This window comes from Myxine glutinosa, chromosome 9 (genome assembly GCF_964187855.1).
Source record: "Myxine glutinosa chromosome 9, kmMyxGlut1.1, whole genome shotgun sequence".
Lineage (NCBI taxonomy): Eukaryota > Metazoa > Chordata > Myxini > Myxiniformes > Myxinidae > Myxine > Myxine glutinosa.
This window is the reverse complement of record NC_136269.1, coordinates 61,920,522-61,938,692: the sequence shown is the minus strand read 5'-3', so window position 1 is coordinate 61,938,692 and position 18,171 is coordinate 61,920,522. Positions and strand designations below refer to the sequence as shown.

The 18,171-nt window shown below is 49.8% G+C and overlaps 1 protein-coding gene across 1 annotated transcript in view; it reads left to right on the top strand.

Annotated features, from left to right (window-relative positions):
* The window catches only part of LOC137434699 (prokineticin receptor 2-like), a 74,288-nt gene extending 56,431 nt beyond the window's left edge, over positions 1-17,857 (top strand). Inside the window, exon 3 of the mRNA XM_068127848.2 lies at positions 16,998-17,857. Within this exon, the coding sequence (XP_067983949.2) occupies positions 16,998-17,366 (369 nt within the window). The 3' untranslated portion in view covers positions 17,367-17,857. The remainder of the gene's footprint in view (positions 1-16,997) is intronic.
* The last annotated feature ends 314 nt before the right edge of the window (positions 17,858-18,171 follow it).

Genomic DNA, 18,171 nt, shown 5'->3' with positions numbered 1-18,171 from the left:
ACTTGAACCCATGATCATACTGATGCCAAGAGACAATTAGCACTCAGTCTGCCATTTCAGTCTGATTTTTTTTGTATACCAAGTCCAGGCTCATATAAGAGCTAACACATAGAACATATGATAAAGGGAGCCCTATAAACAGATAAAGGGATAAAGCACACATAAACAGATAAAGGATAAACAGATAAAAAGATAAACAGATAAAGGGATAAAGATAAAGGGATAAAGGGAGACAAAAAGGGGAAGCACAGCAAGAGTAGAGAACAGAGACACCGGGAAATCTGTGGAAGGGAGAGGGCTGTGGCGGGGCACACGGGATAAACAATATGGACAATACAGGGGCTTTCAGGTAAGAAAACGGAATTTGAAGGAGGTGGATTTGTGGTGTCTTAACGGGGGTAGAAAAGATCAAGGTTTTCGATTGGGGAAGATAAGAGATGGTGGTGAACAGTTGTTTAAAAGACCTGGAGGGAGGAGTGGGATTGAAGAGAATGTGGGAGTTTGTTCCAGAGGCCGGAGAAAAGAGGAATGAAAGAGTGCAGGTGAGCAGAGAGTCTTGAAGTTTCAACCGTATCAAAGGCACAAGATATGTCAAGGGAGACAGCTCTGATTTCCTGTTTGGCGTTGAGGACCTCCATCCATTGTTGAGACAGCAGAAGCGGAATGCCCAGAATAGAGTGGCCTGGTCTGAATCCAAATTGATCATCAGAGATCAAGGTGATTTTGGAAGTTTCAACAGAACAGGGTTGCTGGCAGATCTTGTGTGTCCTAAAGGAGTACTTGGGGGACAGAGCACAGACAGGGCTGGGGAGGGGGGGGGGGGGGGGTGGTCTAGGCTAGAGAGGAGTTGGTAGAACACAGAAAGACCACCAACCTGCCTCCGGTGAGCGAGTGAAAGGCCCTCAGAATCATCTTCATCGCAGGAGATACCAATGATTCTGAAAGCTTTGGTTTCAACAGCGTGATCACATTGGAGATGCCAATAATCACGAAGGAGATGCCAATAATCACATAGGAGATGCTACTAATTACATAGGAGATGCCAATAATCACATAGGAGATGCTACTAATTACATAGGAGATGCCAATAATCACGTAGGAGATGCCCGTGATCACGTCGGAGATGCCAGTAATCACGTAGATGCCAATAATCACTTACAACAACAACATCGCATTTTAAGGCCATTTTCTCTACAAGAGCGGGGGTTAGCCTTGCGGTCCCCATGACAATCTTCTCCATTTTGCCCTATTTTCTGCATCTCCCCTTGTTAACCCCCTTGCCCGTATTTCTTCTTCGACCATCTTTAGCCAAGTCTTTCTCGGTCTTCCCCGTCCTCCACTTCATTCTACATTCATTTCCATCACTCTTCTCAACCAGTCACTTTAATCCTTCCTCAGCACATGACCAAACCATCTCAACCTGTTCCTCTTCACAGCATCAATCACAGGCTCTATTCCCATCATCTTTCGCAATTCATCATTTGTCTTCCTCTCACTCAACGATACTCCACACATCCACAGAACCATTCGCATTTCCACCCTTTCCAGCCTTCGTTGCTGCTCTACATTCATGACCCATGTCTCGCTCCCATAAATCATAACACTTCTCACACATGCAGCATACACCTTTCCCTTCAGCTTCACCGACACTCCCCTCCTCATCAGCACGCCACTCAGTTCCAGAAACTTCTTCCATGCACATCTCACTCTCGCAACCGTTGCCGAGTCTGATCCACCTTCTCCATTCAGCATGTCTCCTAGGTAACAAAATGTTTTCACACCTTCCAGCTTCATGCCGTCTCCAAGATCCAACTCAACATTTCCTCCATGTGCAGCTCCCTCTGTGTACACCTTACATTTGAATGTAGCTGCCACACTGGTTAATGACCCTCTCAAACCACTACATGTTTGATGAACCCACTTAGCGCACATTGTACATTGAATGGAATTCACTCCGACACCCTTCCTGCACACAGCACATGGCCACTTCCCAGTTCTTTCCACCTCACCACATGCTTTACCACTTGCCATCACCTTCGTTTTTCCGATATTCACCTTCAGACCTTTTGTCTCCATACATTCCTTCCACTTGTTCATCTTCTCCTTCAGTCCATCCATACTTTCTGCAATCAACACCAGATCATCTGCATACAACAACTCCCACGGTAAACCCTCCTTTATGTTCCGAGCCAGCACCTCCATCACAGCTACAAATAGTAGTGGACTTAGTACCAACCCCTGATGCACTCCCACCTTCACCTCAAACTCACCACTGTTCCCGTCCTTCGTCCTTACAGCTGTGCGTGCTCTTTTTTACATTGCCATCACTACTCTGATCAACCATTCCGCCACTCCTAACCTCCTCAATACCCATGTCAATAATTCGCGTGGAACCCTATCGAATGCTTTCTCCAGATCAACAAACTCAAAAAACAACTTCTTCCTCTTCTCCATGTACTTCTCCTCCAACTGCCTCACAATAAAAAGCGTGTCTGTCGTTCCTCTTCCTAACATAAATCCAAACTGCATTTCCTCAATCTTCACTTTCTTCCTTATCCTCCTCTCCAACACCCTTTCCAATACCTTCATTCCATGCTCCAATAACTTTATCGCTCGATACGAGCCACAGTCCAGAGGATCACCTTTCCCCTTGTATAGAGGGACGAGGGTACTCAGCTCCCAATCCACTGGAATGCGGCCTTCTTTCACCACCAGATTGCAGATCTCTGTCATTCTCTTCAGTCTTCACACCCCAACTTCCTGCTGCCTTCAACATATCTCCCACAACTCCCTTCGGCCCTCCCGCTTTTCTACTCTTCATTGCTTTTATCGCTTCCTCAACTTCCTTCTCGGTTATCTTCTCTTCCGGTTATCTTCTCCAATAATCACTTAGGAGATGCCAATAATCATGTAGAATATGCCAATAATAATGTAGAATATGCCAATAATCACGTAAGAGGTGCCTAACAGCTCAATCTAGAGAGAGCCGTGTTTTTTTTTGTATACATGGTCGAGGTTCGTGGAAGAGCTAGAACAGAAAGGAAAGGGAAAGAAGGAAACGCCCAAAAGCAGAGTAGAAAGTGAGAGTGAGATCAAAGGGAGAAAAACACATGTGGGTGAACAAGCTGCACATGGGCTGAATAAAACATACAGTACCATCAGAAAGTATTCACGCCCCTTGACCTTTTTCACATTTTGTTGTGCTACAGCCTGAAGGTGAAAATAGATTAAATTGAGAATTTTTGTCACTGATCTATTGTACACATAAAACCCCAAAACGTCAATGCATACAAGCTGAATGAAACATTCAGTGTCTTCAGAAAGTATTCATGCCCCTTGACTTTTTCACATTTTGTTGTGTTACAGCCTGAGTTTAAAATAGATTAAATTGAGAGTTTTTGTCACTAATCAATTGTACACATAAAACCCCATAACGTCAATGTGGAATTTTGATTTTAGAAATTTTTACAAATCGATTAAAAATGAAATACAGAAATATCTAATTTATATAAGTATTCAATCCCCTGAGTCAATACTTCATAGAAGTGCATTCGGCAGCGATTACAGCTTGGAGTCTTCTTGGGTATGTCTGCATCAGCTTTGCACATCTGGATTTGGGGAGTTTCTCCCATTCTTCCTTGCAGATTTGCTCAAGCTCTGTCAAGTTGGATGGGGAGTGTCAATGAACAGCAATTTTGAAGTCTTTCCACAGATTTTCAATGGGATTCAAGTCTGGGCTTTGGCTGGGCCACTCATGGACTTTCACCTTTTGTTCTAAAGCAATTCCAGTGTTTCTTTGGCTGTATGCTTGGGGTCATTGTCCAGTTGGAACAACAATCTTCGCCACAGTCTGAGGTCTTTTGCACTCTGAAGCAGGTTCTCTTTAAGATTTGCCTGTATTTGGCTCCATTCATTGTTTCCTCTAGCTATACAAATCTTCCAGTCCTTGCTGCTGAAAAGCATCCCGATAGCATGATTCTGCCACCACCATGCTTCACGGTAGAGATGGTGTTAGATGGGTGATGAGCTGTGTTCATTTTCTGCCAGGCGTAGCACTTTGTATTCAGGCCAAAGAGTGAAATTTTCGTCTCATCAGACCACAGAATATTGTCGTGTCCCCAGGGTTAAGACCCCTGGGTGACGGATGACCGAAACGATGCTTTACTCTGAGGCATATTTCGAACTATGCGGGATTATCTTTTCGTGCGTGGAGGAAGGTTCGAAGCCTTATCTGATCAGGAACACACGGGGTTAATCCAGACCCACAGAACAAAAACGAAACACGACGCACAAAAGTAAGATGCAACAAATAATGAATTTAATAAAAAAATAAATGCAAAGACAATAACAATGATGAGGTAAAACTAATAGTAATAGGCTAAGGTGAGGGACTCTCCATGCACACTCAATTACAGACACAGGGACAGATAAAGAAAACAAAATGCGCTTCTAATCAGCCTCATAAAAATCTACCCACGACTCACTTCCTTCCACCCCAGTCCCCTCTAGCCACTCCGCCATTTCGTACACGTCCGCCATTACATGACAAGCAGCTTTGCCTGCGCGAACCTTATTTGTTTTGCTCGTGACCTCCTCTGTCTCCAAAGAGTATCACCGTTAACCAACACCTCCTCTTCACGCTAAAAAATGAAAGTTGTCCACAACAGCTCCGGAAAAGCTCTCCTCGCAAGCGCACACAAGCCAGACGCCACCCCGAGCCGGAGACAGAAAAACATCCACTCGCCACGAAGCCAGGACCAGAACAGAGTGAGAGAGGGGGAAATGCACCCTCCCCTCTTCTCGCTGACGTCACACTCGAACCAATCCTCGCGCCCCACCACTTCAGCCCATGGCCATGACCAAACATTCCCTTTGGGGCAGGGCCTCAGGGCCTTTCTTGATGCCCATCGAGAATGTTTGGTGGAGGGGTTCCCTTGCCAATTGGCAAATGTGCTGGGTTTCTGTCGGGCTTGTCGGTGTGATTGTCACAATGTGCCAATTGCATGGCTAGCCAAGTGAATGTTATAAGAACAAAGGGAAAAATCACAGGGGGCCAAATACATACTGGGGTTTATCAATGTTGTGCCTTAGAACTAGTTAACGCAAAAGCCACACCCCTTGTGGCGACATGCAAATGCTCTTACCCGCACAGTCGACCTACTTAATACAGAGATCCTTCTTCTTCGCAGCATACAGTCCATTCTAAGCTATACACTTTCCTAAGGTATTTCTTCACTTACCCCCACAAACATAACAATATTTTGCCTCATGCTCTTGAAACTTTCACGTGCATTTTTGCAAACTCCAGGCATGCTCTTATGTACCTTTTTCTCAGGAGTCACTTCCATCTTGCCACTTTTCCATAAAGCCTAGATTTGTTAAATGCTGCAGAGACTTTGTGAAGTGCTGCAGAGACTTTGTGAAGTGCTGCAGATTTGTGAGGTGTTGCAGAGACTGCCAGGCTCTCCAATTTCAGCCAAGGAACTCTGTACTTCTGTCAGAGTGGTCATTAGGTTATTGGTCACCTCCCTGACCAAGGCCCTTCTTACCCATTTACTCAGTTTGGTTGGATGGCCAGCTCTTGGAAGGGTCTGGGTGTAGCAACATGTACAACCTCTCCGCTGAGGGTATTCGATGACTGGAACGAGCTTTAACTCCGAGGCGTATTTCGAACATGGCGGGATTATTTCTAGCGTGTGTGGGAAGGTTCGAAGTCTTACCCTAATCGGAAGGCCGACACTGGGTTAATCCGAACCTACAAACAAAGAAACGAACCAGGGCAAGAAAAGTAAAATTTAACAAATAATGAATTTATTAAAAGTAATTGTAACCCAAATAAAATGAATGTGAGGTAAAAACTAAAATTCCTAATTCAGACGTCTCCCCCTCAGACTCGTATACACACAAGGGGAAAATAAAGTAAAAATAAATGATGTTTCGTTTCAAGCTGGCCGGCACTTAGCTATGTGTCCCCAAATGTCTGGTAAGGCTTGCTGGTCGTCACCTCAAACAACCGCGTGGGAAACGCACAAGATGGCGCGGAATCGCGCCCATAGCCAGCTGCTGGCATGAGGCAAGCAGGCAGGATCCCTCTTTGTTTTGCTCGCGACCCCCTCCTTCTCCGCCGAGCACCACCGTCAACCCACACCTCCTCCTTCCACGTTGCAAAAGTCCCAAAGCCCCGACACGTCTCTTCATCAGCGCACCCGAGACAACAGCGTCCACTCAAGATGAGAGCCAGAACGAGAGAGAGACCTAGAATGGCGAGACGTGTCTTTTTTTCCTTCAGCTCTCAAATGTTCCACGCTGACGTCACACTTTGCCCAATCATCGAGCACTACTCAATCATTCCATTGCGCCTCCACCAATCACGAAGGCCGGGTCATGGCCTCCTCACCACAAGTCATCGGGGGGCGGAGTCCGGTCATTGTTCGGGAATGTGCTGATGATGTCGGCGGTCATGAGGCAGGATTTACGTGCCGATCGGCAAATGTGCTGGGTGTTGGTAAGCCCTGGCGGCGTTGTGATCAATTGAGTCCTTTGTTATAGTTGTTGTTTGGCGGGCTTTTTAATTGTAATAAAGGTGGAGGGAAGATCACATGGGCAAATTACACACTGGGGATTTAACCTTTAAGCCCTAGAATTACTTAACACAAAGCCACGCCCCTCATGGTGACATGCAAACGCTCTTACCCGGACAGACGGCCTACTTATGTACATCGAGATTTCTCTACGCGACACTCAGAGCATTCTAATCTACATGATTCTATCTCAACTAAGGTATTTAATTGTTTACCCTCACAAAAGTAACAATATACAGTGCCTATAGAAAATCTACACGCCCTTTCAAAATTTTCACCTTTTGTTGCGTGAAATGTAACGTTTTGCATTTAGGCCAAAACTTTCCATACTGGTTTTGTCAGACCACAAACCTTTTTGCCACATGGCTTCAGAATCCCCAGAGTAGTTTTTTGTGCATCTCAAATAGGACTCAAGGTGAGATTTTTCAAGTAATGGCTTCATTCTTACCACCCAACTGTACAGGTCAGACTTGTGGAGTGCTTGGGATATTGTTTACACATGCACACAGTGACAAGTCTTTGCCATAAAGGCCTGTAGCTCTTTCAAAGTTGCCATTGGACTCTTGGTGGCCTCTCTGATCAGTCTTCTCCTTGCTTGGTCATCCAGTTTGGAGGGACGGCCTGATCCTGGCACAGTCTTGGTGGTGCTTGGTTTAACTTCTTAATGATTGTCTTGACTGTGCTTTAAGGAATATTCAAGGCCTTTGAAATATTTTTATACCCATCCCCTGATCTGTGCCTTTCCACAATTTTATTCTGGAGGTCTTTTGAAAGCTCCTTGGTGCTCATGGTTGAGTCTTTGCTGTGAAATGCACTACCCAGCAAAGGAAACCTCCAGGAACAGCTGATTTTATTCAGAAATAATCAAAATCGCTCCAGTTCAACACAGGTGGAGGCCAATTAACTTGGTGTGTGATTTTGAAGGTGATTGGTTACACCTGAGCTAATTTACAAATGCTATTATGAGGGGGGTGGACACTTATCCAACCAAGATATTCTAATTTTGTATTTTTAATGAATTTTCTGAAATTTGTAGAATTTGTTTTTCACTTGGAAGTTGTGGGTTACCATGTGTAAATAATGGTGGAAAATGTCTGATTTAATGCCTTTTTATTCCTGGCTATAAGGCAACAAAAGGTGAAAACTTTGAAAAGGGTGTCAACTTTCTATAGGCACTGTAGCAATGTTAAGTTTTCAAAACAAACAACGTTTTGAAGGCAAGTGGTGAGGCCAAAACAAAGTGGCTTTTGTCAGTTGGGAAATCAGTGGCGACAATTTAATGAACAAGCAGTTCTTCAGCTACAAAGATGAGGACTACTTGTTTATTTGCAAAGTTGCATGTACACTACATGGTCAAAGTATGTGGACACCCGAACATCACACAAGTATGTGCTTGTCGAACATATCATTCCAAAATCATGGCCATTAATATGGAGTTGGTCCACCCTTTGCTGCTATAACAGCCTCCACTCTTCTGGGAAGGCTTTCCACTAGATGCTGGATCATAGCTGCGAGGATTTGCTTCCATTCAGCCACAAGAGCATTAGTGAGGTTGGGCACTGATTTTAGGCGATTAGGCCTGGCACGCAGTCGGCATTCCAATTCATCCCAAAGGTGTTCGATGGAGTTGAAGTGTTCGATGGGGCTCTGTGCAGGCCAGTCAAGTTCTTCCACACCGATCTCGCCAAACCATTTCTGTATGGACTTCACTTTGTGCAGGGGGCATTGTCATGCTGAAACAGGAAAGGGCCTTCCCCAAACTGTTGCCCCAAGGCTGGAAGCACACAATCATCTAGAATGTATGCTTCAGCATTGTATGCTGAAGTGTTAAGATTTCCCTTCACTGGAACTAAGAAGCCGAAACCAGAAAAACAGCCCCAGACCATTATTCCTCCTCCACCAAACTTTATAGTTGGCACTATGCATTCGGGCAGGTAGCGTTATCCTGGCATCCGCCAAACCCAGATTCGTCCGTCAGACTGCCAGATGGTGAAGCGTGATTTATCACTCCAGAGAACGCGTTTCACTGCTCCAGAGTCCAATGGTGGTGAGCTTTACACCACTCCAGCCGACGCTTTGCATTGTGCATGGTGATATTAGGCTTGTGTGCAGCTGCTCTGCCATGGAAACCTATTTCATGAAGCTCCCGACGACCAGTTGTTGTGCTGACATTGCTTCAAGAGGCAGTTTGCAACTCGTTAGTGAGTGATGCAACTGAGGACAGACGATTTTTACGCACTACGCGCTTCAGCATATGGCGGTCCCGTTCTGTGACAATAACAGCACTTACCATTGACTGGGGCAATGGGTGCGGCTGAAACAGCTGAATCCACTAATTAGAAGGGGTGTCCACATACTTTTGGCCATGTAGTGTATATGTAGATAGAGAAAACAGCAATTGTGTTTGGCATATATTCCATTTGTACCTGAATGGCAGAAATTTCACATTGGTAACTGATCATCAACCCCTGACATCAGTATTTGTCCCAAAGTCAAGCATTCCCTCGCTTGCAGCAGCTAAGGTGCAACGTTGGCTATTGTTGCTCTCTGGGTATAATTATTGACTTGTCTACCATTCCTCACAACAGAATGTGAGTGCAGACTTACTGAGCAGTGAGCAGACTGGCTGTGAATGATCAGACCAATGCAGACTCAGATGAAAATGACATGTTCAGCGCAGTTAGAAATGGACTACCAATTACAGCAAATATAATTGCAGATTGTAGTAGCAAAGGCCATATATTGACTAATATCGAGCTTAGACAAATCCCATCCTCATCGCCAAATGGTGCGTACTGGAGAAGTGATATCACACTGAACTAGATATATGTGATCACAAAGCGATCACCAAGGGTAAGCCTTTCTCTCAGGGGGAGGCTTACCCTTGCCGATCATCTGCGATGTACCCTTGACCCGCAATCCAATGATGGTCATATTTTCAGACCACCATATGACCTTGACCTTCAACATTTGGGGATAGAGTGTACATTAAAAAAAACATGTCCCCATCTACAGTCCATCAATAAAACTAAGATCATGGAATTCAGAGGAAAATTATTCAATTTATGATCTTTGTTAATTAGGTGTTTTTGTTAATTAGGTCACAATCCAAAAAAAAGTAGGCGAAGGACACAAATCAAATATCAGTTGCACAACTTCAGTGCAGATCCACTATTGTATTGCAAGAACATCTTGGAAGGCCAAGTGGTCTTTGAGATTCCGCATTGACAAAATTGAGTGATGACGAAAAGCGTGTTTTTTTCAGACCGCCAATTCATCTTGACCTTTAAACCAGAGAGGTATGATGGAAATTAAGTGTAAATCCAACTTGCTCTAGCCTATCTAGAGAGGACAATTTTGTTCTGATCTGACAAACCTCAGTTGAGTGATGGTGAAAAATGTTTAAATATCTATAATTGGGTCATGACCTTAAATGATGTCAAGGTTAAAAAAAATTATGTCAATCACGCATACTTTATATTTGCATTGTTAATGCTAAATTTTATTCCGAAAGTGCCAGCTGGTGTTTGAATTGATAAAAAACCACCGTTTAGAGGCCATTTTTCCCCGCAAAGCGGGGGTTGGCCTTTTCGGGGACCGTGGTAGTTGTTGTTTTTTGGTCCCCTTTTTTGAAGCAATGTTTTACGGCCGGATGCCCTTCCTGACGCCAACCCTTGAATTTGAATGTTTGAATTTGAAGTTTGAATTGATAGTGTTTTGAAATTTGGAATGTTGAGGGTGCAGGAAGAAATTTATTTTATAAATCGTTGTTTCGTACTCCCAGGTGTACTGGGGTACCATTAAACAAGAAGATAAAGACATAAAATGACATAGGCCCCACCGTGGTTTTAGTAATTTTGCTGTACTGTGTTAAAGGCCATAATTCGGCCATCTTTGGTCAGATGACACAACAAAATCTTCTGCATATGTATACTCATGTATTGTCTTTGTGCAAAGTTTGAAGAAAATCGATCCATACATGTCCGATAAATGGATGGGGATGAAGGAGCTGCGCTCCAACGCGAGTCAAAAGAATTGACGCGACCAAAGACGGAATTCGTCCGAGTTGCTTTATTGAAACCAAACAGCTCAGGTATTCTGACAAGCCCGTTTTTCGGGCAACAATATATATACACATTTATGTCGGGAAGTTTGCCCGGCAAAAGCTATACCGGGCATGCCCGGGTATCAAGGGCGAGCCTTGGAAAGGCGAGTCTGGACCTGCCCGGGCGTGTTTGGCTGCGGCCTGGCAAGTCGAGGCTGGGCGTGCCCGGGCGCTCTGGGCGAGCACTGGAAAGGCGATAGCGGGCATGCCCGGACGCTCTGGGCGAGCCCTGGAAAGGCGATAGCGGGCATGCCCGGGAGGTTCGGGCGTGCCCGGGAACAGTGAGTCCGGGCATGCCCGGGAGAGGCGCGTCTGGCCGTGTTCTGGCCGGTGCAAGGCGATTATGTACATCCAGCAGTAACCGCTACACACGCCCCTCCAGAATCGACCTGCACCGGCAGGGTCAATTTAAGGGGGGTCCGGATGACCCGGCCGAAGCGACCCCTGGAGGGTCGTGGGGAGGGGTCTGACGTGGTGGTGGGTGGTCGAGCGGGGGGAACTGTGGACGGGGGGCGGCCTCGCCGCGGAGGAAGGGCCAACCGTGGTGGTTGGTCGACGTCCATGTGCGCCGGTTTGAGGCGGTCCACAGAAATCCGGTCCGGCCGGCCGCCGAAGTCGACGATGAAAGACTTGTCGCCCCGTCGCAGGACCCGGAAGGGCCCGTCGTACGGCGGCCGGAGTGGCCCCCGGTGCGCGTCATGACGCACAAAGACGTACTCCGCTGTGCGAAGCGCCGGGGGGACGTAGGACTGGGGGCCACCGTGGCGGGACGTCGGCACGGGGGCAAATCGTCGGGCGGCCTCCTGGAGGTCCGAGCGCTGGCGAGCGGCGGACCAGGGACTGGTAGCGTCAGGCACGAATTCGCCCGGGACGCGGAGTGGCTGGCCGTAGACGAGCTCGGCGGCGGACGCCTGGAGGTCTTCCTTGGGGGCCGTGCGAAGGCCCAAAAGGACCCACGGCAGCCGGTCGGCCCAACCGTCGTCCTGAAGGCCGGCCATGAGTGCGGCCTTCATGGAGCGGTGAAACCGCTCGCACAACCCATTGGCTTGGGGGTGGTAGGCCGTGGTGCGGTGCAGCGTGACCCCCAACGAACGGGCGACCGCGCCCCAAAGCTCAGACGTGAACTGTGGGCCGCGGTCGGACGAGATGTCCGCTGGTGCGCCGAAGCGCGCGACCCAGGTGGCGATGAACGCCTGCGCCACGTCGGCGGTGGTGGTGGAGGTGAGGGGCACGGCCTCCGGCCACCTGGTGGTCCTGTCCACCATGGTGAGCAGGTGGGTGAACCCCCGCGAGGGGGGCAGGGGACCCACCAGGTCCACGTGGACGTGGTCGAAACGCCGTTCAGGCACGGCGAAAGGTGCCAGCGGGGCCTGGGTGTGGCGGTGGACCTTGGCTCGCTGGCAGGCCGTGCAGGCGTTGGCCCAGTCGCGGATGTTTCGTCGAAGGCCGTGCCAGACGAAACGCGCCGACACCAGCTTCTGAGAAGCTTTCCGGCCCGGGTGAGAAAGGCCGTGGATGGAGGCGAAGATGCGGCGCTGCCAGGAAACGGGCACGATGGGGCGAGGCTGGCCCTGGGAGACGTCGCAGAGCAGGACGGTGCCCGCGAAGGGGATGTCGGCCAGGCGGAGGCCCGTGTCCGCCACGCGGAGTGCCTGCACCGAGGCGTCGGTGGACTGGTCGGCCGCCATGAGCATGAAGTCCACGTCGAGGTGGACCGCGTTCGCGCTGGCCCGCGAAAGGCAGTCGGCCACGGCGTTGTCTTTGCCGGCGACGTGCTGGATGTCCGTGGTGAACTCCGACACGGCGGAGAGGTGGCGCTGCTGGCGGGCCGACCACGGCTCCGTGACCTTAGCCATTGCGTAGACCAACGGCTTGTGGTCGACGAAAGCCGTGAACGGGCGGCCCTCCAGGAGGTGTCGGAAATGGCGAACGGCCAGGAATAGCCCGAGCAGCTCGCGGTCGAACGTGCTGTAGTTTAACTCGTTCGGCCGGAGTTGCCGGCTGAAAAAAGCGAGTGGCTGCCAAACCCCGTCCACCCATTGCTCATGGACGGCGCCCACCGCGTAGTTGGAGGCGTCCATAGTGAGGGCGATGGGCGCGTTGAGCACCGGGTGAGCCAGCAGCGTTGCGTCGGCGAGGGCCCGTTTGGCACTGGCGAAGGCCGCGTCCATGGCCGCGGACCAAACAATGTCATGCTTGGCCGGCTTGCCCCGGAGGGCCTCGTAAAGGGGCCGCATGAGCTGAGCAGCGCGGGGCACGAATCGGTGATAAAAATTCACCATGCCGAGGAACTCTAGGAGGGCCTTGATGGAACGGGGACGCGGGAACGTGGTGATGGCCTCGACCTTGGTCGGCAGCGGCACGGCCCCGGTCTTGGTGATGCGGTGGCCCAAAAAGTCAACGGTCGTCGCGCCGAAGTGGCATTTGACCGGGTTGACAATTAAGCCGTGCTCGCTGAGGCGACCGAACAGTGTTCGGAGGTGGAGGAGGTGCTCGGCGCGGGACGTGCTGGCGACGAGGATGTCGTCCAGATAGACGAAAAGAAACGGCAGGTCGCGCAGCACGCCGTCCATCAAGCGCTGGAACGCCTGGGCCACGTTCTTGAGGCCAAACGGCATCCGCAAAAATTCGAACAGGCCGAACGGCGTGATGACGGCCGTCTTCGGGACGTCGGCCGCCCGGACAGGTACCTGGTGGTAGCCCCGTATCAGGTCAATTTTCGAAAAGATGACCCGTCCTGCCAAACGGGCGGAAAAGTCCTGAATATGCGGGATCGGGTACCTGTCGGGGGTGGTAGCGTCATTGAGACGGCGCTAGTCGCCACACGGGCGCCATCCACCCCCCGGCTTTGGCACGATGTGCAGTGGCGAGGCCCACGCGCTATCAGAGCGCCGCACGATGCCGAGGTGCTCCAACGCGTCGAATTCGGCCTTTGCCACGGCGAGCTTGGCTGGGTCGAGGCGGCGGGCCCTGGCGTAGACCGGCGGGCCCGTAGTGGGTATGTGGTGCTCGATCCCGTGGCGCACCGCGACGGCCGAAAACGTCGGCCGCGTGAGGGCCGGGAATTCCACGAGCAGGCGAGCGAACTCGTTCGTTGCCGGGAGGGCGCACGCCAGTTCGGTCGGCGCGGAGCTGCTCATTGTGCACGCCAGGGAGCTGAAGGTCTCGGCGTGGACAAGGCGACGTCGTTTGACGTCGACCAGCAGCCCGTGCGCGCAGAGGAAGTCGGCGCCCAGCAAAGCCACGGGGACGCTGACGGTAACAAAAGTCCATTGAAAGCGCTGGCTGCCGAAGCAGAGGGTGACGACGCGTGGGCCGAAAGTGCGTATGGCCGAGCCATTAGCAGCGACCAAAGAGGGGCCGCAAACTGCGTCCAGCCTGTCCTGCTCGGAGGCAGGTATGACGCTCAGTTGGGCGCCGGTGTCGCACAGGAAACGCCGTCCAGACGCTTTGTCCCGAATAAACAGCAAGTTGCCCGAGTGGCCGGCGCTCATGGCTGGGAATGAACGCCGGCCCGGCCGTTTCCCGACCTGCCGAAAGTGCACGGGGGCCGGCACGTCCGAGCCTTGTGTCCGAACCTGGCGTGGTAATAACACCACGCCCGGTCAGGTGGAGGCCCCGGCCGTCGTGTTGGAAGCGGGCGGTGCGGCGTGGCGGCCGCCAGTTGCACCGGCAGTTCGGCCTCCAACCGCGCAGGGCGCTCGGGCGTCGTGGGCATCGCCTCGGACGGCTGCGGGCTCCAGGTAACCGCGCCGATGTGCTGGCCCGCCGAGGAGATCTTATCGGCTTCCCTGGCGAGGGCGCGGGAATCCGTGATCAACGTGCCAGCCAGGGCGAGGCGTACCGGGTTAGGCAGCTGACGGAGGAAAAGCTCCCGGAACAGGAATGCCGGAGAGTGCTCGCCGAGCAACGAGAGCATATAGTCCATGCGCTCGGACGGGCGCGTGTCGCCGAGCTCGGGCAGGTCAAGCAGGCGCCGTGCGCGTGCTGCCGGTGAGAGGGCGAAAGCGCCGAGGAGGAGCGTCTTCAGCGCGTCGTATTTGTCAGCAGCCGGCGGGTGCTGGAGGAGGCTCAAGGCGCGGGCCGCGGTGGCGGAACCGAGCGCCGCCACAACATGGTGGAAGCGGGTGTCGTCCGCGGTGATGCCTCGCAGGGCGAACTGGGAGTCCGCCTGGGCGAACCAAACAGCCGCGTGAGCCTCCCAGAAGGTAGGCAGTTTAAGCGTCACTGCCGTATCCATGTCGGTAGGTCACCAATGAAGGAGCTGCGCTCCAACGCGAGTCGAAAGAATTGACGCGACCAAAGACGGAATTCGTCCGATTTGCTTTATTGAAACCAAACAGCTCAGGTATTCTGACAAGCCCGTTTTTCGGGCAACAATATATATATATACACATTTATGTCGGGAAGTTTGCCCGGCAAAAGCTATACCGGGCATGCCCGGGTATCAAGGGCGAGCCTTGGAAAGGCGAGTCTGGACCTGCCCGGGCGTGTTTGGCTGCGGCCTGGCAAGTCGAGGCTGGGCGTGCTCGGGCGCTCTGGGCGAGCACTGGAAAGGCGATAGCGGGCATGCCCGGACGCTCTGGGCGAGCCCTGGAAAGGCGATAGCGGGCATGCCCGGACGCTCTGGGCGAGCCCTGGAAAGGCGATAGCGGGCATGCCCGGACGCTCTGGGCGAGCCCTGGAAAGGCGAGAGCGGGCATGCACGGGAAAGACGAGACCGGGCGTGCCCGGGAGGTTCGGGCGTGCCCGGGAACAGTGAGTCCGGGCATGCCCGGGAGAGGCACGTCTGGCCGTGTTCTGGCCGGTGCAAGGCGATTATGTACATCCAGCGGTAACCGCTACACGGACATGTTTAAGTAACAAAATGGCCACCTGTCGACCATATTGGATCTGATCTCGAAAAAAAATGACGTGCATATGTAAGCAATAATTCATTATCTGTGTGCCAAGTTTGAACAACACCGGAAAATGCATGTCTAAGAAATGGTTGAGAAACGTGTTCAACATCGGGCTTTTTTACAACTAAAATGGCCACCAATCGGCCATCTTTGATCGCATCGTGACGCAAAATGATGTGTGTGTGTGTGTGTGTGTGTTTTTATGTATGTATGTATATATATATATATATATATATATCTCGTCATGTGTTGTCTTTGTGCCAAGTATGAACAAAATCAGTCCATAATCTCCAAGATATGGTTGCGGACGCATGGACGGACAGACGAGACAAAATCCATAAGCCCCCATTGCGGACTAAGTCCACGGGGGCAAATAACTCTGTGGTACCATTAAAAATTGGGGGCGACAATTATAGAAACAAACCCTACAGCAGCAATAAGCCTGCCCAATATGCTATAGGGGGAGGCTTAATTACTATATCATCAACACCAACCTCATCCAGAGGTGCACAGACAGGTTGACCAGATCCAAGGGAAAAGATGTGGGAAACTCAGGCACAGATCAAGCAGGATGCCATAAGTCTTATTGCCTATTGTGCGTTTCTAGGCACCATTGTGAATGTACGTAGATGTCCATCCACTAATGTCGACAGACGGGACGCCCAGTTTAACGTACGTCCTATAGGGATGGCACACACTTTGATGAATCATCCCGCGAAACACCAGGATGCTAGTTTACAGTTGGGTCTGGATTTAAATCCAGACTAGACAACTTAGATTGTATATATTAGAAATTGCTTGGAGATGAGTGTGATTGTATATATTAGTATTGGCACTCCCGATCTGAAGGCGGCAGTGCCTATCCCATGCCACCTTCAGTGGGTAATTTAAAGTGGTGATATTTCCACAAAGTGATACTTTTTTCTGGAATACACTGTACACTTCAAAAACAAATTGTGATATCCTGTAACCGTATTTGGTGTTTCTGGTCCATACTGTAATGTTTTTGTGCTATAAAATGCACCAAAATTGAATTTTCCACAAAGTGTTGTTTTCTGAGACACACTGTACACCTGAAAATTCTTTTTGGGACATACTGTAACCATATTTTGTCTTGCTGGACCACACTGTAAAGTTTTTGTGATGTAAAACGCCAAGTGATCAATTTTGAAGTTTTCGTCACATATTCTGTGTTACTTGGAGTCGTGTGTTGTCCCATGACCCCACTGACAGCACATCGCCTTCTTTACCTTCTATCATCTCACTACTCCATTAGCCTAGAATTTGTACATAAACAAGTTGGAGTCCAATTTGTTTGCAGATAACTTTCAAACACTACAATAGTTTGTACTTGTAATTGGTTTATCCTTCCTGCCCTGTTGTTTTCGCCACAATGTCTTGCGTTGGCAGACAGTACCAGGACACGAGACAGAGCAGACTCGGCAGCGCATCCGTGCCCGACGGCGCACTGTGCTGGTACTCGTGGGCATCCTTGTCTCCTACATCCTCTGCTGGGCTCCTTACTATGGCTACGCCATTGTGCGTGACTTCTTTCCCACCGTTCTCATCCGCCAACGTCACTCGATCAACGTCTTCTACATTGTGGAGTGCATAGCTATGAGCAACAGTGTTATCAACACCATTTTTATTGTCACTTTCAAAAACAACACCAACGAGGTCTTGAAGACAATGTTTACCTCGTGCGTTCTTTGTGAGATCACCATGGAACGACCTAAAGAAGTGGTTGAGTCCAAATCTTTTGCATTTACTGAGCACTAAGCATTCGACATGAGTTACTGCTTGCTGCCCTGAATGCTGTGCTCCCAGAGTTAGGTGAGATCCCTTTGCATAGTCCCAGTAATGGTCCAGGGATGCACTATCTCAGTTTTTGACTTCAATATGGAAGTCCATCGAGATTCAGCAGACCATCAATTTTGTGCACGCTCCGTTCATAATGGCTTCGAACATCACATTTGCTTTTTACTTTGATAATATGGCTTGCATGTGAGTTGCAGTAGCGTACTTTTCACTGTGTGTAACATAATGTTAATAAAAATATGAATGTTAGTGGAAGCATAATTCATTTTGATTGATAACTGCACATTGCTGCTTGTAACCTTTAGCAATACGTTTCATGCTGTTATTGGCAATTATGAAACCTTATAGGAGCAACCATAGGTGGAATGATACATCATGCTGCAATTTGACATTATTATATTTATACAAAAGAAATTGATTATCCTTTGGAAAAACTGTAATGAATGTTTCCCAACAACCCATGTTGTGCCTCTTTTTTTTAACTTTTTATATACATTTGGTCTCTGTTCAGGGAAGGGGTAACCAGACATTAAAAGTTTTTGTGCCGTTGTCATGATGCAGAGAAATGGAACCACCTTTAGAGGCCATTTTACCCCGCAGAGCAGCGGTTGGCCTTTTTTGGGGCACCGTGGTCCCCTTTTTGAAGCAATGTTTTATGGCCGGATGCCCTTCCTGTCACCAACCCTGTTAGTCACCTCTTGCAACACACAGGGAATTACCAGTGAACTGGTACTCAATTTGCCAACCTCGGAAGGATGACAGGCTG